The 26,565-nt window shown below is 38.6% G+C and overlaps 1 protein-coding gene across 3 annotated transcripts in view; it reads left to right on the top strand.

Annotated features, from left to right (window-relative positions):
- The window catches only part of RAD18 (RAD18 E3 ubiquitin protein ligase), a 192,245-nt gene that overhangs the window by 34,579 nt on the left and 131,101 nt on the right, over nt 1-26,565 (top strand). For all 3 annotated transcript variants that reach the window (XM_063805301.1, XM_054680365.2, XM_009444809.5), the window contains exons 8-9: nt 16,896-16,972; nt 18,243-18,303. In XM_063805301.1, coding sequence (XP_063661371.1) covers nt 16,896-16,972; nt 18,243-18,303 — 138 coding nt within the window. The remainder of the gene's footprint in view (nt 1-16,895; nt 16,973-18,242; nt 18,304-26,565) is intronic.

The following is a 26,565-nucleotide window of genomic DNA, read 5'->3' as shown; positions in this document are numbered from 1 at the left end:
TTTCTGTGATATGATTTATAACATTGAGTTTTAATCAGTTTATTGAAATATAATTCATATAATACTGAGATATAATTCATACCCACGTGAAGTGTACATACAGTTCAGTGGTTTTCAGTATATTCACAGAGTTGTACAACTATCATCACATTAAATTTTAGAACATTTTGTTACCCTGAAAAGAGCCCAGTATCCATTAGCATCATTATCTACCAACCCTTCCAGCCCTAGATAGCCACTAATTTACTTCTGTCTCTATAGAGTTGTCTATTCTGGATATTCCATTTAAGTGGAACCATATAGCATGTGGCCTTTTATAAACTAACTTCTTTCACTTAGTATAATGTTTTCAAGGTTTATCTGTGGTCAATACTCATTTATTTTTCATTGCCAAATAATATTCCATTGTATGAATATGTCACATCTTTGTGTCAGTTCATTAGTTCAAGTCTGACATTTTTCCACTTTTTGGCTATTATAAATAATGCTGTTATGAACATTTATGTACAAATTTTTATGTCGACATATGTTTTCATTTCTATTGTGTCTTTACCTAAGAGTAGAATTGCTGAGTCGTATGGTAATTCTATTTTAACATTTTGAGGAATTGCTAGACTGTTGTCCAAAGTGGCTACACCATTTTACATCCTACTAGCAATGTATAAGAGTTCCAGCTGTGCCGGGCGAAGTGGCTCATGCCTGTAATCCCAGCACTTTGTTTGGGAGGCCGAGGCGGGTGGATCACCTGAGGTCAGGAGTTGGAGACCAGCCTGGCCAACAGGGTGAAACCCCGTCTCTACTTAAAATACAAAAAATTAGCTGGGCGTGGTGGCAGGCGCCTGTAATCCCAGCTACTCAGGAGGCTGAGACAGGAGAATTGGGTGAACCCAGGAGGTGGGGGTTGCAGTGAGCTGGGATCGTGCCATTGCACTACAGTCTGGGCAACAGAGTGAGACTCCGTCTCAAAAAAAAAAAAAATAATAATTCCAGTTGCTCCATGTCCTTGCCAACACCTGTTAGTCTGTCTTTTTCCTAGTGGGTGTGGTATTGATTTTCATTACACTGATTAAATTTTGAATATTAAACTAACCATTCATCTTTAGCAAGGAATGTGTTCATTTCATCTAAGTTGTTGAATCTATAGCCAGAGGGTTCTTTTTGTTTTTGTTTTTTTAAGTAACATTTTCTTGTTAACCTTTTAATATCTGTGGGATTTGTGGTGATTTACTGTCTTTCATTTTCTATACTGAAAATGTGTCTTCTTTTTTCCTGATTGTTCTACCTATAAGTTATTAATTTTTCTCATTTTTCTAAAGAATCATCCTTCAGCTTCATTTTTCTCAAATTGCGTTTTCTCAGTTTTTGTCTGTTTTTCTATTTCATTGAATTCCAGTCTTATGATTTCCTTCTTTCTACTTTAGGTTTAATTTGCTCTTCTTTTTTTAGCTTATTATGGTGGAAGTTTAGATAATTTCAGATTGTTCTCGATGTATTTAAAATACAGATTTTTGTCTAAGTACTATTTTACCTGCATTCACAGACATTGATAGGTTGTATTTACCTTTCCATCCAGTTAAAATATTTTCTAATTTTTGTTGTGTATTCTTCTTTGATTCATATGTTAAATAGAAGTATTGTTTAATTTTTAAAGATTTGGTTATTTCTTAGATACCTTTTTATTATTCATTTCTAATTTTATTCAATGTTGGCCAAAGAACCTGTTCTGTATCATTTCAGACCTTTCACATTACCGAGACGTGCTTCATAACTTAGGTGTTAGGTCTTCCTGGTGAATATTGCATAAATACTTGAAAAGTTTGCTTTTTTGTGCAGTGATCTGTAAATGCTATGTAAATTTGCTTGATAGTATATTCAAGTCTTCAGCATCCTTGCTGATATTCTGTTTACTGATTCTATCAATTACTGAGAAGCTTTTTGAAATATCCAACTATATTTATAGATTTTTCATTTTCCCTGTCAATATTTTCAGTTTTGTTGTATTTTGAATCTCTTAGTATTATTATGTATCTTCTTGATTAGTTAGCCTTTTTATTATTATGGCATATATGTCTTTGTCTCTGGTAATATTCCTTCTCTCAAAAATCTATCTGATATGAGTATAGCAACTACTTTATTTCATTTTTCTTTAAACCTATTGTACCATTATGTTTAAGCTGTGTTTTATTGTAAGCTGTATATGGTTTGGATTTTCTTTTTTAATTTAATTTGACAAGCTCTACCATTAAATTGTAGGGTTTAAACTATTTTAATCTCATTTATTCTATTTGGTTGGGTTTATATCTGCCATCTTTCTTGTTTGCTATTCTATCATTCTTTTGTTTTTTCTTCATTTCCTGCTTTCTTTTGGATTAACTGAGTATTTTTTAGTTTTTTATGTTATCTTCATTTTATGAGCTATACTTCTTTTTGTTTTTTTGTAGGGGTGATTGTTCTAGTTTACTATATGCATTTTTAACTTATCTCAGTCTACCTTCAATGAATAGTACACTACTTCATGTATAATGGAAGGACCTTAAGACTTTCATTCTTTTTTTTTTTTTTAAGTTTTAGGGTACATGTGCACAACGTGCAGGTTTGTTACATATGTATACATGTGCCATGTTGGTGTGCTGCCCCCATTAACTCGTCATTTACATTAGGTGTATCTCCTAATGCTATCCCTCCCCACTCCCCCCACCCCAAAACAGGCCCCAGTGTGTGATGTTCCTCTTCCCGTGTCCAAGTGTTGTCATTGTTCAGTTCCCACCTATGAGTGAGAACATGCGGTGTTTGGCTTTCTCTCCTTGCGATAGTTTACTGAGAATGATGGTTTCCAGCTTCATCCATGTCCCTACAAAGGACAGGAACTCATCATTTTTTATGGCTGCATAGTATTCCATGGTATATATATGCCACATTTTCTTAACCCAGTCTATCATTGTTGGACATTTGGGTTGGTTCCTAGTCTTTGCCATTGTGAATAGTGCCACAGTAAACATACGTGTGCATGTGTCTTTATAGCAGCATGGTTTATAATCCTTTGGGTATATACCCAGTAATGGGATGGCTGGGTCAAATGGTATTTCTAGTTCTAGATCCCTGAGGAATCGCCACACTGACTTCTACAATGGTTGAACTAGTTTACAGTCCCACCAACAGTGTAAAAGTGTTCCTATTTCTCCACATCCTCTCCAGCACCTGTTGTTTCCTGACTTTTTAATGACTGCCATTCTAACTGGTGTGAGATAGTATCTCATTGTGGTTTTGATTTGCATTTCTCTGATGGCCAGTGATGATGAGCATTTTTTCATGTGTCTTTTGGCTGCATAAATGTCTTCTTTTGAGAAGTGTCTGTTCGTATCCTTCACCCACTTTTTGATGGGTTTGTTTGTGTTTTTCTTGTAAATTTGTTTGAGTTCATTGTAGATTCTGGATATTAGCCCTTTGTCAGATGAGTAGATTGCAAAAATTTTTTCCCATTCTGTAGGTTGCCTGTTCACTCTGATGGTAGTTTCTTTTGCTGTGCAGAAGCTCTTTAGTTTAATTAGATCCCATTTGTCAATTTTGGCTTTTGTTGCCATTGCTTTTGGTGTTTTAGAGATGAAGTCCTTGCCCATGCCTATGTCCTGAATGGTATTGCCTAGGTTTTTTTCTAGGGTTTTTATGGTTATAGGTCTAACGTTTAAGTCTTTAATCCATCTTGAATTAATTTTTGTATAAGGTGTAAGGAAGGGATCCAGTTTCAGCTTTCTACATGTGGCTAGCCAGTTTTCCCAACACCATTTATTAAATAGGGAATCCTTTCCCCATTTCTTGTTTTTGTCAGGTTTGTCAAAGATCAGATAGTCATAGATATGCGGCATTATTTCTGAGGGCTCTGTTCTGTTCCACTGGTCTATATCTCTGTTTTCATACCAGTGCCATGCTGTTTTGGTTACTGTAGCCTTGTAGTATAGTTTGAAGTCAAGTAGCATGATGCCTCCAGCTTTGTTCTTTTGGCTTAGGATTGACTTGGCAATGCGGGCTCCTTTATGATTCCATATGAACTTTAAAGTAGTTTTTTCCAATTCTGTGAAGAAAGTCATTGGTAGCTTGATGGGGATGGCATAGAATCTATAAATTACCTTGGGCAGTGTGGCCATTTTCATGATATTGATTCTTCCTACCCATAAGCATGGAATGTTCTTCCATTTGTTTGTATCCTGTTTTATTTCATTGAGCAATGGTTTGTAGTTCTCCTTGAAGAGGTCCTTCACATCCTTTGTAAGTTGGGTTCCTAGGTATTTTATTCTCTTTGAAGCAACTGTGAATGGGAATTCACTCACGATTTGGCTCTCTGTGTGTCTGTTATTGGTGTATAAGAATGCTTGTGATTTTTGTACATTGATTTTGTATCCTGAGACTTTGCTGAAGTTGCTTATCAGCTTAAGGAGATTTTGGACTGAGACGATGGGGTTTTCTAGATATACAGTCATGTCATCTGCAAACAGGGACAATTTGACTTCCTCTTTTCCTAATTGAATACCCTTTATTTCCTTCTCCTGCCTGATTGCCCTGGCCAGAACTTCCAACACTATGTTGAATAGGAGTGGTGAGAGAGGGCATCCCTGTCTTGTGCCAGTTTTCAAAGGGAATGCTTCCAGTTTTTGCCCATTCAGTATGATATTGGCTGTGGGTTTGTCATACATAGCTCTTCTTATTTTGAGGTACGTCCCATCAATACCTAATTTATTGAGAGTTTTTAGCATGAAGGGCTGTTGAATTTTGTCAAAGGCCTTTCCTGCATCTATTGAGAGAATCATGTGGTTTTTGTCATTGGTTCTGTTTATATGCTGGATTACGTTTATTGATTTGCATATGTTGAACCAGCCTTGCATCCCAGGGATGAAGCCCACTTGATCATGTTGGATAAGCTTTTTGATGTGTTGCTGGATTCAGTTTGTCAGTATTTTATTGAGGATTTTTGCATCGATGTTCATCAGGGATATTGGTCTAAAATTCTGTTTTTTTGTTGTGTCTCTGCCAGGCTTTGGTATCAGGATGATGCTGGTCTCATAAAATGAGTTAGGGAAGATTCCCTTTTTTTCTATTGATTGGAATAGTTTCAGAAGGAATGGTACCAGCTCCTCCTTGTACCTCTGGTGGAATTCGGCTGTGAATCTGTCTGGTCCTGGACTTTTTTTGGTTGGTAAGCTATTAATTATTGCCTCAATTTCAGAGCCTGTTATTGGTTTACTCAGAGATTCAACTTCTTCCTGGTTTAGTCTTGGGAGGGTGTATGTGTTGAGGAATTGATCCATTTCTTCTAGATTTTCTAGTTTATTTGTGTAGAGGTGTTTATAGTATTCTCTGATGGTAATTTGTATTTCTGTGGGATTGGTGGTGATATCCCCTTTATCATTTTTTATTGCGTCTATTTGATTCTTCTCTCTTTTCTTCTTTATTAGTCTTGCTAGCTTCTTGATTTTTTCAGAAAACCAGCTCCTGGATTCATTGGTTTTTTGAAGGGTTTTTTGTGTCTCTATGTCCTTCAGTTCTGCTCTGATCTTAGTTATTTCTTGCCTTCTGCTAGCTTTTGAATGTGTTTGCTCTTGCTTCTCTAGTTCTTTTAATTGTGATGTTAGGATGTCAATTTTAGATCTTTCCTGCTTTCTCTTGTGGGCATTTAGTGCTATAAATTTCCCCCTACACACTGCTTTAAATGTGTCCCAGAGATTCTGGTATGTTGTGTCTTTGTTCTCATTGGTTTCAAAGAACATCTTTATTTCTGCCTTCATTTCATTATGTACCCAGTAGTCATTCAGGAGCAGGTTGTTCAGTTTCCACGTAGTTGAGCGGTTTTGAGTGAGTTTCTTAATCCTGAGTTCTAGTTTGATTGCACTGTGGTCTGAGAGATAGTTTGTTATAATTTCTGTTCTTTTACATTTGCTGAAGAGTGCTTTACTTCCAACTATGGTCAATTTTGGAATAAGTGTGATGTGGTGCTGAGAAGAATGTATATTCTGTTGATTTGGGGTGGAGAGTTCTGTAGATGTCTATTAGGTCTGCTTGGTGCAGAGCTGAGTTCAATTCCTGGATATCCTTGTTAACTTTCTGTCTCGTTGATCTGTCTAATGTTGACAGTGGGGTGTTAAAGTCTCCCATTATTATTGTGTGGGAGTCTTATTCTCTTTGTAGGTCTCTAAGGACTTGCTTTATGAATCTGGGTGCTCCTGTATTGGGTGCATATATATTTAGGATAGTTAGCTCTTCTTGTTGAATTGATCCCTTTACCATTATGGCCTTCTTTGTCTCTTTTGATCTTTGTTGGTTTAACGTCTGTTTTATCAGAGACTAGGATTGCAACCCCTGCCTTTTGTTGTTTTCCATTTGCTTGGTAGATCTTCCTCCATCCCTTTATTTTGAGCCTATGTGTGTCTCTGCATGTGAGATGAGTTTCCTGAATACAGCACACTGATGGGTCTTGACTCTTTATCCAGTTTGCCAGTCTGTGTCTTTTAATTGGAGCATTTAGCCCATTTACATTTAAAGTTAATATTATGTGTGAATTTGATCCTGTCATGATGATGTTAGCTGGTTATTTTGCTCGTTAGTTGATGCAGTTTCTTCCTAGCCTCGATGGTCTTTACAATTTGGCATGTTTTTGCAGTGGCTGGTACCAGTTGTTCCTTTCCATGTTTAGTGCTTCCTTCAGGAGCTCTTTTAGGGCAGGCCTGGTGGTAACAGAATCTTTCAGCATTTGCTTGTCTGTAAAGTATTTTATTTCTCCTTCACTTATGAAGCTTAGTTTGGCTGGATATGAAATTCTGGGTTGAAAATTCTTTTCTTTAAGAATGCTGAATATTGGCCCCCACTCTCTTCTGGCTTATAAAGTTTCTGCCAAGAGATCCACTGTTAGTCTGATGGGCTTCCCTTTGTGGGTAACCCGACCTTTCTCTCTGGCTGCCCTTAACGTTTTTTCCTTCATTTCAACTTTGGTGAATCTGACAATTATGTGTCTTGGAGTTGCTCTTCTCGAGGAGTATCTTTGTGGCATTCTCTGTATTTCCTGAATTTGAATGTTGACCTGCCTTGCTAGATTGGGGAAGTTCTCCTGGATAATATCCTGCAGAGTGTTTTCCAACTTGGTTCCATTCTCCCTGTCACTTTCAGGTACACCAATGAGACGTAGATTTGGTCTTTTCACATAGTCCCATATTTCTTGGAGGCTTTGTTCGTTTCTTTTTATTCTTTTTTCTCTAAACTTCTCTTCTCGCTTCATTTCATTCATTTGATCTTCCATCACTGATACCCTTTCTTCCAGTTGATCGAATCGGCTACTGAAGCTTGTGCATTTGTCACGTAGTTCTTGTGCCATGGTTTTCAGCTCCATCAGGTCATTTAAGGACTTCTCTGCATTGGTTATTCTAGTTAGCCATTCGTCTAATTTTTTTTCAAGGTTCTTAACTTCTTTGCCGTGGGTTCGAACTTCCTCCTTTAGCTCAGAGAAGTTTGATCATCTGAAGCCTTCTTCTCTCAGCTCATCAAAGTCATTCTCTGTCCAGCTGTGTTCTGTTGCTGGTGAGGAGCTGCATTCCTTTGGAGGAAGAGAGGCGCTCTGATTTTTAGAATTTTCAGCTTTTCTGCTGTTTTTTCCCCATCTTTGTGGTTTTATCTACCTTTTGTCTTTGATGATGGTGACGTACAGATGGGGTTTTGGCATGGATGACCTTTCTGTTTGTTAGTTTTCCTTCTAACAGTCAGGACCCTCAGCTGCAGGTCTGTTGGAGTTTGCCACAGGTCCACTCCAGACCCTGTTTGCCTGGGTATCACCAGCAGAGGCTGCAGAACAGCAAATATTGGTGAACAGCAAATGTTGCTGCCTGATCGTTCCTCTGGAAGTTTTGTTTCAGATGGGTACCTGGCCGTGTGAGGTGTCAGTCTGCCCCTACTGGGGGGTGCCTCCCAGTTAGGCTACTTGGGGTTCAGGGACCCACTTGAAGAGGCAGTCTGTCCATTCTCAGATCTAAAGCTGCGTGCTGGAAGAACCACTGCTGTCTTCCAAGCTGTCAGACAGGGACATTTAAGCCTGCAGAGGTTTCTGCTGCTTTTTGTTTGGCTATGCCCTGCCCCCAGAGGTGGAGTCTACAGAGGCAGGCAGGCCTCCTTGAGCTGTGGTGGGCTCCACCCAGTTCAAGCTTCGCAGCCTCTAGCAATGGCAGGCACCCCTCCCCCAGCCTCGCTGCCACCTTGCAGTTTGATCTCAGACTGCTGTGCTAGCAATGAGCGAGGCTCTGTGGGCGTAGGACCCTCCGAGCCAGGTGCGGGATATAATCTCCTGGTGCGCTGTTTGCTAAGACTGTCAGAGAAGCGCAGTAGTAGGGTGGGAGTGACCCAATTTTCCAGGTGCCGTCTGTCACCCCTTTCCTTGGCTAGGAAAGGGAATTCCCTGACCCCTTGTGCTTCCCCGGTGAGGTGATGCCTCGCCCTGCTTCAGCTCATGCCCGGTGCGCTGCACCCACTGTCCTGCACCCACTGTCCGAAAATCCCCAGTGAGATGAACCCGGTACCTCAGTTGGAAATGGAGAAATCATCCGTCTTCTGCGTCACTCATGCTGAGAGCTGTAGACTGGAGCTGTTCCTATTCGGCCATCTTGGAACTGCCCCCGACTTTCATTCTTTGTACTATTTTTGTCATAGATTTTTCTTCTATGTATTTTAAACACTCTATAATACCTTGTTACTATTTTTGCTTTAAACTAAATAAAAATGGAAAAGATAAATAAAAAATGGAAATGGTCTGTGTTTACCTACACATTTACCATTTTCAGCATTCTTTGTTTCTTTGTGTAGATCTGGGTGTTCATCTGGTGTCATTTTCTTTTGCCTGAAAAAACTTCTTTTTTTCCTGGATTTCCACAGTGTTTGGACATTTCCTGAAAAACTTTATTTGTTCATTCTGTCTTGTTTTTTTTTTAAAGATGGGGTCTTGCTCTGTCACCCAGGTTGGAGTGCAGTGGCGCAATGATAGTTCACGGCAGCCTCGGACTCCAGGAATCCTCCTGTTTCAGCCTGCCAGGTAGCTAGGACTACAAGCGCATGCCCAGCTAATTTTTGTTTGTTTGTTTTGTAGAGACAGGGTCTCACTATGTTGCCCAGGCTGATGTTGAACTCCTAGCCTCAAGAGATTCCCCTGCTTTAGCCCCCCAAAGTGCATGGATTACAGGCATGAACCATTGTGCCTGGATTATTCAATATTTCTTGTAGTGCAGATGTGCTGTTGAGACAGATTCTCTCAGCTTCTGTTTGTCTGAAAAAGTCTTAATTTTGCATTCTTTTAAAAAACTTTTTATTTGGAAATTTATAGGAAAGTTGAAAGACTATCATAGTGAATGCATAGACTGTACCCTTTGTACAGATCCACCTATTGTTAGCATTTTGCCTCATTTGCTTTATTTACTCTGTTCCTCTTTCTCTCTTTTTCTATGAATGTGTATATGTGTCCATATAATTACACACATATTTTCTTCTTTAACTGTCTGAAAATAAGTTATATAGTGTTTACCCTTTACCCCTAAATATGTCCTTGTATTATTTCTTAAGAAAAAAAGATTCTCTTTTATTGCCACTGTAGTTAGTACTTGTAGTAGATTTAACTTTGTTATAATACTTTTATTCATCTATCCAGTTTTGTTAGTGGACCCAATAATAACCTTTGTAGATTTTTTTTCCTGCAGTACATGATCCAGTTTTGGATCACATATTGCATTTCATGGTAATATCTTTTTAATCTCTTTCAATCTAGAATAATTCCTCAGCCTTTCTTTGTCTTTCATGACACTGGCCTTTTAAAAGAATACAGTCTTTGTTGTGTGTGTGTGTGTGTGTGTGTGTGTGTGTTTCAAGTAAAATGTTCTCATTCTGGCAGAAAATTCAGATTATGCCTTCCTGGCCAGAATACTATATAAGTGATGTTTTGTCTTCAGAATATTACATCTAGAGCCATTTGACATCTGTGTACCCCTCATTTGTGATATCAGGCTTGATCACCTGGCCAGTTTCTCTCTCGTTTATACTTTACATCCGCCAGTTTCTCTCTGGTTTATACTTTACATCCGCTGCCTTGCTACTAATAAGAAGTCTGCAGAGACACTTCAACACTATGTAGCTATTCTATACCTCATTAAGATTTCACCCCTATATTTAGCATCCTTTGGTAATTTTTCTCTAAACTATTCTTTTCTGTGATAGTTGCAAAATGATGATTTTTCAACTTTAGCATTCATTTCACAGTTGCTAATTGATACTTGGCATGATTCTGAAAACAAGAGCCCTTCCCTCTGCCTTATTATTATTTTCTTTCTTTTTTTTTTTTTTTAAGATGGAGTCTCACTCTGTCGTCCAGGCTGGAGTGCAGTGGCACGATCTCGGCTCACTGCAAGCTCCGCCTTCCAGGTTCACGCCATTCTCCTGCCTCAGCCTCCCGAGTAGCTGGGACTACAGGTGCATGCCACCATGCCCGGCTAATTTTTTGTATTTTTAGTAAAGATGGCGTTTCACCGTGTTAGCCAGGAAGGTCTCAATCTCCTGACCTGGTGATCCGCCCGCCTCGGCCTCCCAAAGTGCTGGGATTACAGGCGTGAGCCACCGCGCCTGGCCTGCCTTGTTATTTTCTTATTTGTCTCTTATGAATATGGATTCACAGATTTTTAACTCATTACTTCTCTTAATTATTTTTGTGTTTGTATTTTTCCACATTTGGCTGGGAGGAGTGTCTTCATTCTAATTCCTGTCCTCATGACATACCCCCATTATTTTCATTACCATCTTCTTATTTCTAACATAACAAGATATTGCAGGCTTTTCTTGCTCTTCCATGCCCCAGCCCTGAAATCAGCCATTTCTTTGAGGAGCGCTGGTCCTTTTTATTGGTGAAACCAAGATATGGCTACCAGCTATGCTCATTGCTACTTGGTGTCTTTGCTTCTAGGCTATTTGAGCAGATGAAGCTGGGAAATATATGCATATATGTGCATATATATACGCACGCACACGTGGATACATATATACATACACATGCATGTATGCATATGTATACATGTAAATCCATGTACACTTACATGTTTCAAGGCTCTCAAAAGTATTTCATACAGGAGCAGTTTTGTTTTGTCTCCAGAGCATTAATTGCCTGTTGGATCATTTTTATGATGGTAGCTTTAAAATTCTTGTCAGATAATTCCAGCAACTGGGTTGTCTCAGGTATTGGCATCTTGTCTTTTTTCATTCGAGTCATGATTTTCCTGGTTCTTAATATGTCAAGTTTTTTTTTTATTGTATTCTGAGTATTTTTTATATTCTAATGACATTCTAGGTTCTATTTAAATGTTCTAATTTAGCAGGAAGTCATCTTGTTTAAGTTTAGCATGCAGATCCTGGCCTACTTTTGTAGGCTGTGGTTCTAATGATGATTTAGTTCCCAGATCCCTTGAAATGTTATTTTGGTCTACTTTATTTAATTGCTACCTAGAGACTGTTGTGAATACCTGGTATTCCACACTGTGGTTCAATTTTCAAACCTTTTGGCATATTAATTGTAAACAATTTCACATGTTGGTCGGGGATGCCCTACACAGGCTGACGGAATTCTTTTCTCCAGTTTCCTTCTCTTTGATATTCTCTTCTCAGTTATTAGTTGAGAGGGTGCAGTTGTCAGCTGCCATCATTGGAGGGGGTGTAGAAGTCTGAGCTCCTCACTAGGCTTCCACTGACTCTGTTGCTATGGGAGGACATCCTGCACTAGGACCCCGTCCGCCTCTGGTTGATGGGTAGAAGTCCATGCTCCCCACTTGCTCTCTGACAATACTGCACAGGGCAGGGAGCATCAGCAGTGTTTTGCTTCGGTAGGTCAAGTATTATCAAGGTTTCTGGGTACCCTCTTTTTCAGTCCTTTGCTTAGAAAGAGTAGATTTTTCTTGAGGCTTTTTAGTCTGTTTCTCTTGATGGCTCTGGACTTCTCCAGAGCCTAGTCTATAAGATACAGAATACAAAGACACCCCAGGGTGACACACAGTGTCATTCCTCACATGCTGAGATCTTAGCCAGTCCATCTTCCTCTTTCTACTTTCCAGAGTTCTCTTATAGTTGTCTGTTATATATCAGGGTCTTTAGTCGTACTTAGCAGAGAAATGAGTCTAATCCATCTTGTTTGGAAGAAGAAATACTTTTTAATGTATTTTAAATTTCTGTTTTAGGGGCAAACACATTTAAGATTATGTCTTCTTGGTAAATTGACCCTTTTATCACGATATAATTTCCCTTTTTTTTTTTTTTTCTTTTTTTGAGATGGAGTTTCACTCTTGTTGCCCAGGCTGGAGTGCAGTGGCAGCATCTCAGCTCACTACAACCTCCTCCTCCTGGATTCAAGCGATTCTCCTGCCTCAGCCTCCCAAGTAGCTGGGACTACAGGCATGAGCCACCATGCCCTGCTAATTTTTGTATTTTTAGTAGGGACGGGATTTCACCATGTTGGTCAGGCTGGTCTTGAACTCCTGACCTCAGGTGATCCACTCGCCTCGGCCTCCCAAAGTGCTGGGATTACAGGCATGAGCCACTGTGCCCGGCCCCTAATTTCACTCTTTATCCCTGATGACATTCATTGTTCTGGAGCCTATTGTGCCTCATATTAATAAAGCTCCTCCAGGTTTCTTTTCATGACTGTTTACATGAGACATCTCTTTCCATACTTTTATTTTTAACCTATCTTTTTATTTAAAATGGGTTAGTTTTGATAGTATATAGTTTGGTCTTGCTTTTTTATCCAATCTGACATCCTCTATCTCTTAATTGGTGTTTTAAAACTCTTTCTTTAATGTAAATACTGGTGCAGTTGGCTTTGAATTTAATATCTTGCTGTTTTTTCCTTTGTTCCGTCTCCTTTTTGTTATCTTTTTTTGCTGTCTTTTGGATTGAGCATTTTTTATTATTATATTTTATTTCTATTATTGTTTTATTACTTTACCTCTTTTTCAAAAAATTTTAGTGTTCTCTCTAGGGTTTGCAGTGTACGTCTTTCATTAGTTACAGTCAAGTAATTATACAGCCTCACTTGTAAGAAACTTCTAACAGCATACTCCCAACTCCTAATTCTTTGTGCTGTTATTGTCATGAATTCCTTTTACATATACTGTTAAACCATTGCGTTGCTATTATTTGTCCATTAAACAGTTATCTTTTAGAGTAGTTAAAAATGAGAAAAAAGTATATTTTATACTTATCTTCATGTTTACCATTTTCACCAGTTTTCATTTCTTCTTAGGTAAGTTTCTCTCTGGTTCTTCTACTTGAAGAACTTGTTTTAATACTTTTTGTAATGGAGGGCTGCTAACAATACTTTCTCTCAGCTTATGATTTCCTCAGAAAGTTTTTGTCTTTCACTTTTGAAAGATATTTTTATTAGAATTCTGGATTGGCAGGCTTTTTTCTAATGCTTTAAAGACGTCACTCTATTGTTATCTGGCTTGAATAATTTCTGATGAGAAGTGTAATGTAATTCTTGATTTTTCTTTATATAATGTATCTTTTTCCTCTGATGGCCACATGATTTTCTCTTTGTGTCTATATGCATGTTGTTGTCATTTTGGGTTTGTTTTTATATCTGTGTTGCTTGATCTTTGAGATTCTTGCATTTGTGGTTTGGTGTCTTTCCTATATTTGGCAAATTCTAGACATTAGTTCTTCAACGATTTCTTCTCCTCCCTTTTTTCTTCTTGTGTGATTTCTATTTTGTGTATATTTCTTGATATTGTCCCATAGCTCTTAGAGGCTCTGTTCTGTTACAATTTTTTTTCTTTTTCCTTTTTTTCTCTCTCTGTGTTTCAGATTGGATAATACCAATCCAATTTTAGGTTCACTGATTCTTTCCTTAGCTGAGTCAAGTTATCTGTTACTGTGTTGGTTTTATGTGTCTATATCTATATATCTAACATTTCTATTTTATTCTTTCTGAAAAAAAGTATTTCCATTGAAGTAATTTCTACAGAAATGCCCCATCTGTTCATGTATGTTGTTCATCTTTTCTACTAGATCCTTTGTCATCTTAATCATAATTTGCTGCTTTTTCATGTTTAAGTTTTGATTGAAAGCCAGACAGTGTAGGTAAGAGTCTGAGGTGCCAGACTTTTTTAAAAAATGTACCTATATATCACTCACAGCTTAGGTTTTCCCTATGAGCCTGTGCCTCAGAGAGGGTCTCTCTCCATGTTCATTTCTCTCCTAGAAGTAGATTGCTGTTACGTATCACTTAGATCATGCTAGGTTTGTGGCAGGTAGAAAAGGAGGGTTCTCTGTTACTCTGATTTAGCTTCAGTCTTAGGCAGGTCTTTCAATCCTGCATCTCAGAGGTGGGGCTTTTTCAGCGATCCTGCCCCTCTCTCACTGCCGGGGGCAGGGGTCCTCTATGGGTCAGGGCCCAGAATGGTTTCCTGATCCTCCTGAAGGGTAGAGGGGGTTTTTTGTTTGTTTTTATTTACTTCCCTCAGCAACCGATGCTCTGGGGATAACATTTTTGCTGACCTTTCGTCAGTGGCTTAATGCTTTTTTTCTTCAGGGATAAAGATATGATTGGGGCTTCATGTCCATCCTGCAGTGGGGGTGGTTCTCTTTTGCCAGGATTGGATCTGGAGGAAGATCTTTTCTAATTTCCTGCCCTTCCCCAGTGAGCTACAGAGAGACTGAGGACTCTTGTGAGTGCCCACTGAGGTCTGTAGAAAATAGCCTGCAAGGCCAGGTGCAGTGGCTCACGCCTGTAATCCCAGCACTTTGGGAGGCCGAGGCGGGTGGATCACGAGGTCAGGAGATCGCGACCATCCTGGCTAACATGGTGAAACCCTGTCTCTACTAAAAATACAAAAAATTAGCTGAGCGTGGGTAGTCCCAGCTACTCGGGAGGCTGAGGCAGGAGAATGGCGTGAACCCGGAAGGCAGAGCTTGCAGTGAGCTGAGATCGCGCCACTGCACTCCATCCTGGGTGACAGAGCGAGACTCTGTCTCAAAAAAAAAAAAAAAAAAGGAACATAGCCTGCAAATGGATGTGATGCCCGCTGTGTCCAAGCCACCCAGGATTTTTATATTTTCATGGTAGCTCACCCTTGGTCTTTTGCAGTTCATCAAAAAGTTTAGCTGAGATCTTACCCAGAGATAGGGTGGTACCAATTTTTCTCCGGTGTACTGTCCTATGTCAACCAGTGCTCATGATCCCTCTCTCTTCTAAGGCACTCATCTTTGTTTAGGTTTCAGGCTAGTTGATTGCCCTCTTACTTTAGCTCTGATGGATTCAAGAAAAATTATAGTTTTATAAGTTATCCAGCTTTTTCTCATCATTAGGGTGAGAGTGACATTATTTATAGCTCTCTACAACCTAAACAGAATCAGAAATCTCCCTGAAGAAGATTTAAGCCACGAAATTCTACCCAATCCTAATATAGTTTTCTTTTTTTTTTGAGACGGAGTCTCGCTTTGTCGCCGGCCTGGAGTGCGGTGGTGCCATCTCAGTTCACTGCAAGCTCCGCTCCCGGGTTCACACCATTCTCCTGCCTCAGCCTCCCAGGTAGCTGGGACTATAGGCGCCCACCACCATGCCTGGCTAATTTTTTTTTTAAATTTTTTTATTTTTAGTGGAGACGGGGTTTCACCGTGTTAGCCAGGATGGTCTCGATCTCCTGACCTCGTGATCCACCTGCTTCGGTCTCTCAAAGTGCTGGGATTAGAGGCGTGAGCCGCTGCGCCTGGCCTAGTTTTCTTAATATCTTAGAAGAGGACATGCCAGATGTTCTCTATCTTTAGTGATACTTGTATTAATGGATTGGATAGAATGCAAATGGTCCCTGTGTTTTTCATGTTATTCCATGACTCAGTTTGGAAAGGAGAGAACCACTAGCTGGTCATGTTCACAGAGAGATTGTTTACATTGTTTCTACTGATTTTACAATATCAAGGAGGCAAAAGGTACCTCTCAGTGCTCAGAAAACATAAACTTTGTATTGAGACAGTTGCATTCTTAAATGATCCTCATAAGGTCTGTGGTTTAAAAAAAATAAAACTTTAATGGGGATTATTTCAAACATATACAGAAATAGAGAAAAGAGTTTACTGATTTCCCCGTATGCCTACTACCCAGCTTAAACAATTATCACACCGTCTTAATGTTGTTTTATCTACCATTTACACCCCTTTTTCTTCCATGGATTATTTTGAAGCAAATTCCAGCTATAATTTTTAAGTATAAATGAGGGTTAGGGATTGTAGATTTTTATTTCCTACCATATGCATTTCAGTTTTAATGTATTGACTTTGGATGCAGAAAGATAGCATTTGCAAATTCTGTGCTGTTTGCATTCAAAGGCATTTAATGTTTGACAGGGTGTATTCCAGGTCTCTTTTATGTATGTAATTGGATTGGTAACATACCTACAGACAAAGGTTCTGGAGGCAAGGACATTTTTCCTGGTATTTGTAGACCTTTTTCTCTCCTTGAACAGTAGCCTGTTGTACTGCATTAAGTACATTGGAATTTGAGCAGACATCCCCTAATAATTGAACTCACACTAAAAAATTAATTTTCATATTTCATTGAGACTTCTGTTTAGACCTGTATATTCAAAGGAGAAAGCAAAATGACTTGACTTGACTCGTGTTGAACAGCATGTGCATGTGTAAGAGTTCAGTGTTTTAACTCCGTGTTATTTTTTTAACCTTTTGTTTTGAAATGGTAATTGATTCACAGAAAAATTGTAAAAATAGATCAGGGAGTTCACATATACCCATCACCCATCTTCTTCTAATGTTAACAACTTACATAATTATTGTACAGTGATTAAAAAAAACATGTAATTAACCTAGTGGTTATTTTATTTTAACAGCTGCTGAAATAGTTCAAGAAATCGAAAATATGGAGAAGACTAGGATGCGTCTTGAAGCTAGTAAACTCAATGAAAGTGTATGTTAATGGGCTATTTCAGTATATGGATAGAAATGAAGAAAGTTTAATACCCTACAAAAATTAAAGCAAGCCATTATTAAATTTGTTCATTTACTAACACATTTCCACTTAGTGTATTATGATTTACTTGCAACTCATTTTAGGACAATATTTGATTGTACTTGGCAGTCTTCTAGCACAAAATGCAATCCAAAGTAGAGTTTGTTCATGAGCTAGAGTTCTATAGAAAATGCCTGTGCCTGTGCATCAGGCAGCTTTGATATTGGTCCTTTCTCTGCTGGTTGTGTTTGATAAGCTACCTCTAAGGACCTCTAAGCTACTGCTAGGGACCTCTATGATCCCTTTTTAGCTATGGCATTCTGCAATTCTATGATTATACTTATGGAAATGTTAAGTAATTATAAGAGGATAAATTAAGTAATTTGAGGATGGAATATTCTCTTGAGCTTTGGAGAGAATCAGAGACCTAAAATTCTTCACTGTTGCCTTCCACTAGCTTGATGCCCCAAACTTGAAGACAGGATACCAGTGAAGAAAATAGTCATTGTGTCCTGTGACACTGGAGGAAGTGTTTTGGTCTCTTCCAAGTAGACTTTTTTTTTTCTAGGCCATTTTTAGTGTGTTTGTAAGGAGAAAGCAATGGTTACCTTAAGAAAGTAAGTTTGTAACCAAATAAGTAGGAAAAAAATGGGATTTACATTGACCCTATTATTACCTGTGTGCTAACTGTAAGATGGGAACTGCAGTGAATCATGGAAGCAGATTTCTGATCTTTTAAGTCTGAGGTTTAAAAAGTGGACCTAGAGGTTTAACTTACTGTGTTTTGTATTATTGCATTTTCTATACATACTACTTTTCTATAATGACCTGGAGAAGTTAGATTGGAAAGGAGAGAAGGCAGACAAGAAGATCAGCCTTACTGATAGTCAGCTAAGTGTCGTTAGTCTTCTGGTTTCAAATATTGCCTGTTGTATTAATGAATGTGGAATATTAAATATTGAAAATAGAAAATTTATTATTTTGTTAATATATAATTGAATCATGTTGCATTTTCTACTGATGAGAAAAAATAATGAGTAAAATGTATACCATTTCTGGTATTTAAGGGAAGTACATAGGAGTGATTCTTCCTAGCTCGATATAAAACAGATGAGAGATCATTTTCCTCTATTTTAAACACTCACATTTGAGATTTGAAGGTTTGTAATATTTCCCTTTTTGTCATTTTGGGGAGATTTTTATTAAGATCTTTTTTTGATTATTTTAGGTAATGGTTTTTACAAAGGACCAAACAGAAAAGGAAATAGATGAAATCCACAGTAAATACCGTAAGTTGCACGACTTTATTAATTTGTAAAGAGCTTCAGTTGCTGTTTTTCATCTTAAGTAATTTTTCAGAATAATGTTTTATATTAAGGTTCAATTCAAACTTTTGTTAACATTACTTAAGAGATTGAATTTTAATTGGGTGTTTACTTAGTGACTTTTGTTGTATTTTATATGACTGCTTTTTGGTTTTTATGACTAGCATTCTACTTTGAGCTTATCACTAAGCACTTTGCAAATATTAATTAGCTGCTCTCAAAGCATTTCTGTGAAAAGAAGCTGGGATTAAAATGGAAACATTCGGGACTCTATCCTGTCCTCAGGCCACTCAGTAACAATACTTCTATATAGGATTTCAGTGCTTCTATAGCTTGCAAATTTGTGCCAAAAATAGTTTTCATTTTATTGCTTGTTAGCAACCTCCCAACTTTATCACTTCCTTTTCCTTAAATGGTCTTCGTGTATATCTTTCCCAGGGCTAACACGTTACTGTTTTGTCAGATAGCTGTTGTTCTTTGTGTGGTGGTTGGATTTTAGTTTAAATTTAAGTGCCTGACGAACAGTAGATAGTTACATTGAATCAGTATTCCCAGGCATGGTATGTTTTAATTGAGGTAAGATAATTTTTTTCTCTCTTCATTTCTTAAACTCTGAAGGGCCAGGTTCTGTAGTGATGTATTGTGGGAGGGAGGATGAAGCACAGCTGCGCTGGATGTAGGTGTGATTGCCTGTGCCTTGCTAGAGTAGGAAAAGGACCCTAGAGGAGTCTTGGATTATGGACTGAACAACAAAAGTCACCATTATTCTGTTGCTAGACAGATAAGTATGATGTGAACCTCTTTGATCAACTTGTAGGATGTCAGAGTGATTTTTCTTTAGAAAGGAGAACAAAAGAGAATATCAAATGATCAGTGAATTGGCCTGGAAAAATAAGGATCACTGAGGCCTGTGAAAATAAGGAAACCAGAAAACTTGCATTGGGAGAAAGTAATTTAAATAACTGAAAGGGTGGTATCTAATAATTCTCCCATATTAAGAAAAATCTGGACTATATTCAGTCAAGTAAATCTTCATTGCCCACCATTTAGATATCTAAAAAGTGTAACTTTACTAAATAGGTGGTATTAAATTAATTTATTTAGCCTTAAAATAAACCTCAAAAGTCAAGTGCTTCACAAAGCTTAGATGCTTAGCCTTTTAGTTTATTCATACATTTTGATTTAGTGTCAGGTTCTAACTATACTATTGATATATCTTCATCTTTAAACATTTTATTAATGTTTTACATGTAGTTTTTAAAAAATCATTTACTTTTTATGAGGCTTATCATATAAAAGAGCAGTCTCTTGCATCCTCCAACAACCTGCCTCTATTCCCATTCCCTAGAGGTAACAACTATCAAGCCATTTGGTGCTACTTTTGGTAATTACCTTACAATTTATAAAAAAGTATTTTTTCTGCTACTTCTTGAAGTTTTTCAATTTCACATTAACTATTGATGTGCTAATATGAAAGATGGAGATTTAGCTCATTTATATATCCTGAGCCCTACCTTTGCTTCCCTTCCATCCTTTAAATATTATGTCATAAGTTTTTGTAAGCTCAGTATTTAGTTAGATACATTGTTTATGGCTCAAGCCAGACAATTTGCATAAGATGGTTGTAATTCCTGTCATCAAAACATTCTGTTTTTTTTTTTTTTTTTTTTTTTTTTTTTTTGAGATGGAGCCTCACTCTGTCCAGGAGTGCAGTGGCGCTATCTTGGCTCACTGCAAGCTCTGCCTCCTGGGTTCACGCCATTCTCCTGCCTCAGCCTCCTGAGTAGCTGGCGCCTCCTGAGTACAGGTGCCTGCCACCACGCCTGGCTAATTTTTTGTATTTTTAGTAGAGACGGAGTTTCACCGTGTTAGCCAGGATGGTCTCGATCTCCTGACCTCGTGATCCGCCCGCCTCAGCCTCCCAAAGTGCTGGGATTACAGGCGTGAGCCACCGCACCCGGCCTTGTTTTTCTTATAACTAATAATTCTCTTTTGTTTGTTTAACTATTTACCTAGTACTAATATATCTGTAAACCTTCCAACAGAAGTGTAAATCACTTTCCAATACATTTACACACATTGATTATAACTCATTATTTTCTCAAGAACGTCTCTCCTAGGGCCACCCCTAGCCTCTGTTGTCCTGTCCCAGTCTACTGTGCTTGTCCTTTTTGCCTTCTGTTAATACATGGCTGCTCTTCTGGAATTTCTTGTCACCAACTTTCTGGGAATTCTGCTCTCCTCCTTCCTGTGTTGGTTCACTTCTTCCAAGTTCCAGGTCTCCCTCTTCTCTTGCCTTGTTTTGGTAGAATACATTTGCCAGGAAACTTCCTGAGAAACGGTGTATGCAAGCTTGTCTAAACTGCGGCCTAGGATGGCCTTTGAATGCAGCCCAAAACAAATTTGTAAACTTTATTAAACATTATGATAATTTTTTTTCTCTCATCAGCTATTGTTAGTGTTAGTGTATTTTATGTGTGGCCCAAGACAATTCTTCTTCCAGTGTGGCCCAGGGAAGCCAAAAGATTGGACACCCCGGTATAGAGGAATTTCTTGAGATATATAACATTCCATACATAACAGGAAATAACCCGTTTATTATTGATTGATAATTTGGCTGTTTGTAGAACTTCAGGTTAAAAAGATACTTTTCTCCAAATTTTCAAAGGTATTCTTCTGCTGTTTTCTACTTTCCATCACTGTTGCTAATAACTAGCTTGCCATTCTGATTCTTTATCTTTCATTTGTTACTTTTTTTTTTTGATCTGCCCATGTTCAGTTCACCATCAAGTTCTGTCAGTCTCTATCTTCTAAATATCCCCCGAGTCCATACACTTCTTATGTATCACTTTGCTTTCTAGTCATCCCCCATCTACTCTTGCCCCTTCCTAATACTCAGAAGCCAAAACTGTCTTCCAAAACTGCTGAGTCTTCACATCATGCCATTTCTGCCTTGCTGCCCTCCTGCCATTGTAAAGAACTCTTCAGTGGGCTTTCGATTTCTCTTAAGCTACTGTTTGTAAAGTCTGTTATTTCCTGTATCTGGACCTGCCTACATCTCTAGCCTTGCCTCTTCTCCTTCCCTTACTCCTTGTATTCCAATCACTCTGGTTATCTTTTACCTAATTTACCAAGTCCTTCACTGTTTTAGGGCATTTGTTACCCTCTTCTCTCTTTGTCTGGAACTATCTCTTTCTCTAATTGCCTCTGACCCCCCTATCTATACTCCTCACTCTCAACCAGCTCAACTGTAGTTTCCCTGGGAAACCCATTGTGATCTCTCGGACAAGGTAAGATTTTCTTTCTATGTGCACTTACATTATCTTGTGTTTTTTCATAGTACTATTCCATTCATTCAGCCATCACAGGTTTGTCAAGTACTTAGCACGTGCCAGACACTGTGCTCGGAGCTGGAGATATAGGAATGAACAAGACAGACAAGAAACCTACTCTGTTGGAGTTTATATCTTTCTAGTATTTTAGGAAGTGATAAGTGAAAAAGTAAAGCAAGGAAGAGTATAATTAACTTTTTGATAAAATGGTCATAATCATTATTTATTGTGCAATTAGTTTCTTATTTCTAATTAATTTCTAATTATGTGTTTTTATTAGTGTGCTAGGGCTGCCAAAACAAAATCCTGCATGCAGACCGCATGGCTTAAATAACAAATTTATTGTCTTGTGGTTCTGGAAGCTAGAAGTCCAAGATCAAGGTGTCAGCAGGGTTCTGGAGGCTAGAAGTCTAAGATCAAGGTGTCCCGAGCTTCTCAGGGCCATGCAGGAAGGATCTGTTCTAGGTCTCTCTTCTTGGCTATAGATGGCCTTCTTCTCCCTATGTCTCTTGACATCATCTTCCCTCTATGTTGTCTCTGTGTCCAAATTTCCCCCCTTTATAAACAGATCAGTCATATTGGATTAGGGCTCATCCTAATGACCTCAGGGGTGGCTCCTCTGTCATTTCCCTATTATAAGCAGAGTCCTGAGGTAGGAAAAAAACTCTCTCGCTTAGAAAAGAAAAAAAAAAGCTTAAAGTGAATAGTGGGGGGTTGGGGGCCTGGGGGAAGAGCCTCTTGCTCTCTGGAAATGGGTTCCTTTAATCACTCTATGTCTACCTCAATTCAGATCAGCTAGACCTCCACGAAGGGAAACAGAACCAACATTCCTTTAACCCAAAGGAAAGAGAGAGGTGGCAGGGTCTTGGAAAAGAGACGGATCCAACAATTCCACATTTTAACTCACCCTTTGTCATATCCTGGACGAACCGCCATATTATGGGATAGTTCCCTGGACCTTGACCCACTTTGTGGGTGGGAACTGGAGTAGATCCTTTCACTCAGCGCACTGCTGGCCACTCCTTGCAAGAGGGAATGAATGCTGGAACCAGCCAGATGCTCCTCTCTGGTGGGAGCAGGCTCTGTGCAGGCCCCATAGCAGTGTCCTAGCCCCTGCCCTTTCAGCATGTGGGTTCTTGTCCAGCGTCTTAGAAAATTGACGTTGCACAAACGGATTAGTGGGTAGTGTATGTGGAGGATTTTACTGGGTGATGGCTGGCAGCAGATGGGAGTTGGAAAGGGGATGATGCGGGAAGAAGGTGATCTTTCCCTGAAGCTGCACCATCTGAAGTTAGCTGCATCTGTCCGAAGTCTCTGATGCTCAGCTGCTTGTATCCCTGACGCTCAGCAGCTTGCATCCCTGACCACTTGCATCAGCCGCTTGTGTTGCTCTGCCAGCTGAAGTGTCTTTATGGGCAAAGGATAGGGGCATGGCAGACCACAAAGGCAATATTTGGGTGGTGAGATGGGGTCAGCTGTTTTCACTTAGGGCCAAGGTCCCAGGTTAAGGGTGGAGTTTAGCCAGGAGCCCAGCCATTCTGTATCTCAAGGACACCAAAGAGCCTTTGTTTGTGTGGGTCATATCTATTGATATGTATCACATTATCAATTAAAACTTAGAGGGTGTCTGTTTCCAGCCATGGAATAACTTCATTTACTCTCCTACCTAAAACAAGCAAAATGAATGTACAAAACATATGAAATAGCAATTTTCAAGATACTGGCCATTGGGCACCAAAGGACAGGGATCCTTGAGAGGTAAGCAAAAAATGCGATGAGCCTTATAATACAGTTTCCTGGCTGTAGTACGGGCAAGTGGGTATTCCAGGCAAAGCCTGGAGACTCTAAGTTAAGGAGAAAGAGCTGAGAGATCAGAGGAACCAAAGGAGTTAGAGTTTGCAGGACACAGTACTGGAAGGAGAAACCCAGTGATCTGCGGAGAGTTCACCTTGAGTATTCATTTGGCATGCAAAATACGTTCTCTGACCACAGTGAAATTAAATTAGAAATCAGTAACAAAGCCCTTGGGAAAGTCACCAAATATTTGGAAATTAAATAATCCATTTCGAAATAACCCATAGGTCAAAGAAGAAATTAAAACCAAGAAATTTCAAAAATATTAACAATAAACCCATTACATGTTAGCATAAATAACATATTTTGATTTAAAAAAAAAAACTTTCCCCCTCTCCAAAAAATAGAAATAGAGATTTCTATTAGCCCAGATGGAATAACAGAGACTATATTTACTCTCCTCCATGAAAAAAAAAAAATCTAGAAAACCAGGTGAATGTTGAATGGTTTTTCAGATAATGGGAAACAGGTAGCACAGGACTGTGATCTCTGAGATAGAGAGAAAACAAATCATGACTTAGGCCAAACGTTGCTGTGAACAGACAACATTACATTTCACAGAGATAGAAGGGAACAGGGGTTTCACAGCTTGGAAGCAGCAAACCTTGACAAGACCAGCCTTATTAGAGAGGTCAGAAGTGTTTAGAATTGATTGAGACCAAATTGGAGGTGAGGAAATGAGACCGTTAAGGTAGACAACTTTTCGGGGGAGGTTTTACTGTGTTAAGGAGAGCAGAAAAATAGGGTCATAGCTGGAGGGGGGTGTTGGGTCAAGGGAGGGTTTTGTTTGCTTGTTTTTTTAACTTTGTTATTTAAATTGGGAGATATTTAACTCAGTGGCTTTCTGACCTTTTTGACTACAACCCACAGTGAGAGATAAATTTTATATTACTACTAACTGTATACATACACATGACTGAAACAAAAGCTTCACAAAATGGTATTTACCTTTTCCATTTTTAACGCATTCTGATACTTTCTATTCTCTTTATTATTTCATTAAGAAAAAGATGCTGGTCTGGATTTACTGAGTTATTTTCATAATTCACACTCTAGGTTCAAAGGCACAGTCTCTCTGTTCACAGCTTCATGATGGAATCCTGAGCATAAGTTAGAGGTTAGCCTTTAATTATAGCAAGGACAGTTGTTTCATGGTAAGAACAAGGAAAATAGATCATAAGTGCACAGACAAGGTATACTGGTGCTTGGAAGATGACAGAGTTTCTGTTAGAATGATTCTATATTTTTCAAAGCAGTGTGAGGCCAACTAAGAGGGGCCACATGGGGAGTGTCGAATATTTGAATGAAGAGAAGAAAGTGTGAGATAGATATTTTGGAGAATAGTAGAGCAAACTTTACTAGAGAAAGGTGCAAGAGTTTTATAGCAGTATTGAATGCCCATTTGAGAATTATGATCATGAAATTAAAGTGTCACTAGTCAGTTCAGGGCTAGATGAATAAGCCTGTAGTGAGCATTAGCCATAACTGTTAAACTCTATTCTTCATCCACATTTAGCTGGTTGGCTATCATAGGTGATATGATGGTGAAAGAAATATATGGGATTTTACTTTGGAAAACACTGACTCCAAACTCATTTCTTGATTTAAAGTAGAAGTAGTATCTCAGTGGCATCACTGTAGAAGGGTGTGAGTCTTTTCTACTCTTGAGAGAGCCTGTTTTTAGTCTTTTGTACCACTGGGTTCTGGGTTCTTGGGCAGACCCAGAGACACTCTGACTGTAAGGGCTGGTCTAAAGAAGAGTAGTTAAAGTGATCAGGGAGTAAAGGGCTTGACTTCGTACTAAAAAAGATTACATTTAAACTTGGAGAGGCACAAAGGATGGTATGATTCAAGTATTCAAAATCTGGAAGAAAATGAGTTGATTGAATGTGTACTTAGTCATGGACACTCCCACGACTAGCTGAGCCACTTAAAACTTTTAAGAGGTAAATTCAGGACACATGCCCACCAGAACTGAGATTTTAAACTCTGCAGTACTCCTTGCCAAATGGCAGATCTTCTAAAATGAAGTGAAGAAGTAAGTGGGAACAATGTTACTAGTCTTGATCTGTTGACATTTTTCATTTTCTGAGTAGGGGTTATTGGAATTCTCTGGCTAAAGCCAGAGTAGTGGCTGCCATTTGCTTTTGGTTTCCAGCCTAGCTGTGGGGTAATTAGATTTAAATCTGGGATTTTATTACTTCAGAAGATAATAAGTCATTAAGTCTCCTTAACTGTTAATGTGATTACTTTAGCAAATTTCTTGACTAATTCTTAAATCTCCAGTCTTTATGTGTACAGTGGAGTGGCCTTAGTAGGAAAATAGCTTAGACCTGGTCTAACTAAATTATGTAGATCCCACAGTACTGTGTCACCCTCGCCTAATAGAAACTACGTAATGATGGTGGTAGTGTTAGCCCATTGATTCCAAGCAGCCAGAGAAATACAAGATAATTATCCTCAAGTGCATAGAGTGAAATAGGACTTCAAAGAAATCACCTAGCTTGTATCCTAGATAGGATCTCACTTGTTTGTAAAGAGTTAGTTTTTTCCAGTGATCTTTACGGCCAGCATATATTTCTTTTGCTGACATTTTAATTGGTCTTTTATTTAAAATATGCCATACATTTTATAGCCCAACATTAGTTTCACCAGAAGTTTTCATACATGTACCATACACATAAAAATATTGTAATTAGGAGCATTCTTTCCTGAATGTCTTTGCTGTGCCTGTCAATATTCATGTATAGGAATCCAACTATTTTCTTCCTTGTGCGTCACAATTTAGTGTTTTCTCTTTTTGTGTTAAAAGATAATTTTCAAAAACAAGTAACATCATTCTCATATGGATGTAAAATGAACGTGTGTTTTTATTAAAGATTTAAACTCAGTAGTAGAGAGAAGACTGATATTATGAGGTGATCAAAGAAGGAGCCAAAGAATCATCACATTTACAGATGAGGAACGTTGAAATGAATGTAGAATGGGCAAAAAACTGGCTTCTTCCACATTGGAGGAGGAAAGTCAATTGAACCTCCAC

This window comes from Pan troglodytes, chromosome 2 (assembly GCF_028858775.2).
Source record: "Pan troglodytes isolate AG18354 chromosome 2, NHGRI_mPanTro3-v2.0_pri, whole genome shotgun sequence".
Lineage (NCBI taxonomy): Eukaryota > Metazoa > Chordata > Mammalia > Primates > Hominidae > Pan > Pan troglodytes.
Note: the sequence above shows the minus strand (reverse complement) of the source record. Positions and strands in the feature narration are given on the sequence as shown.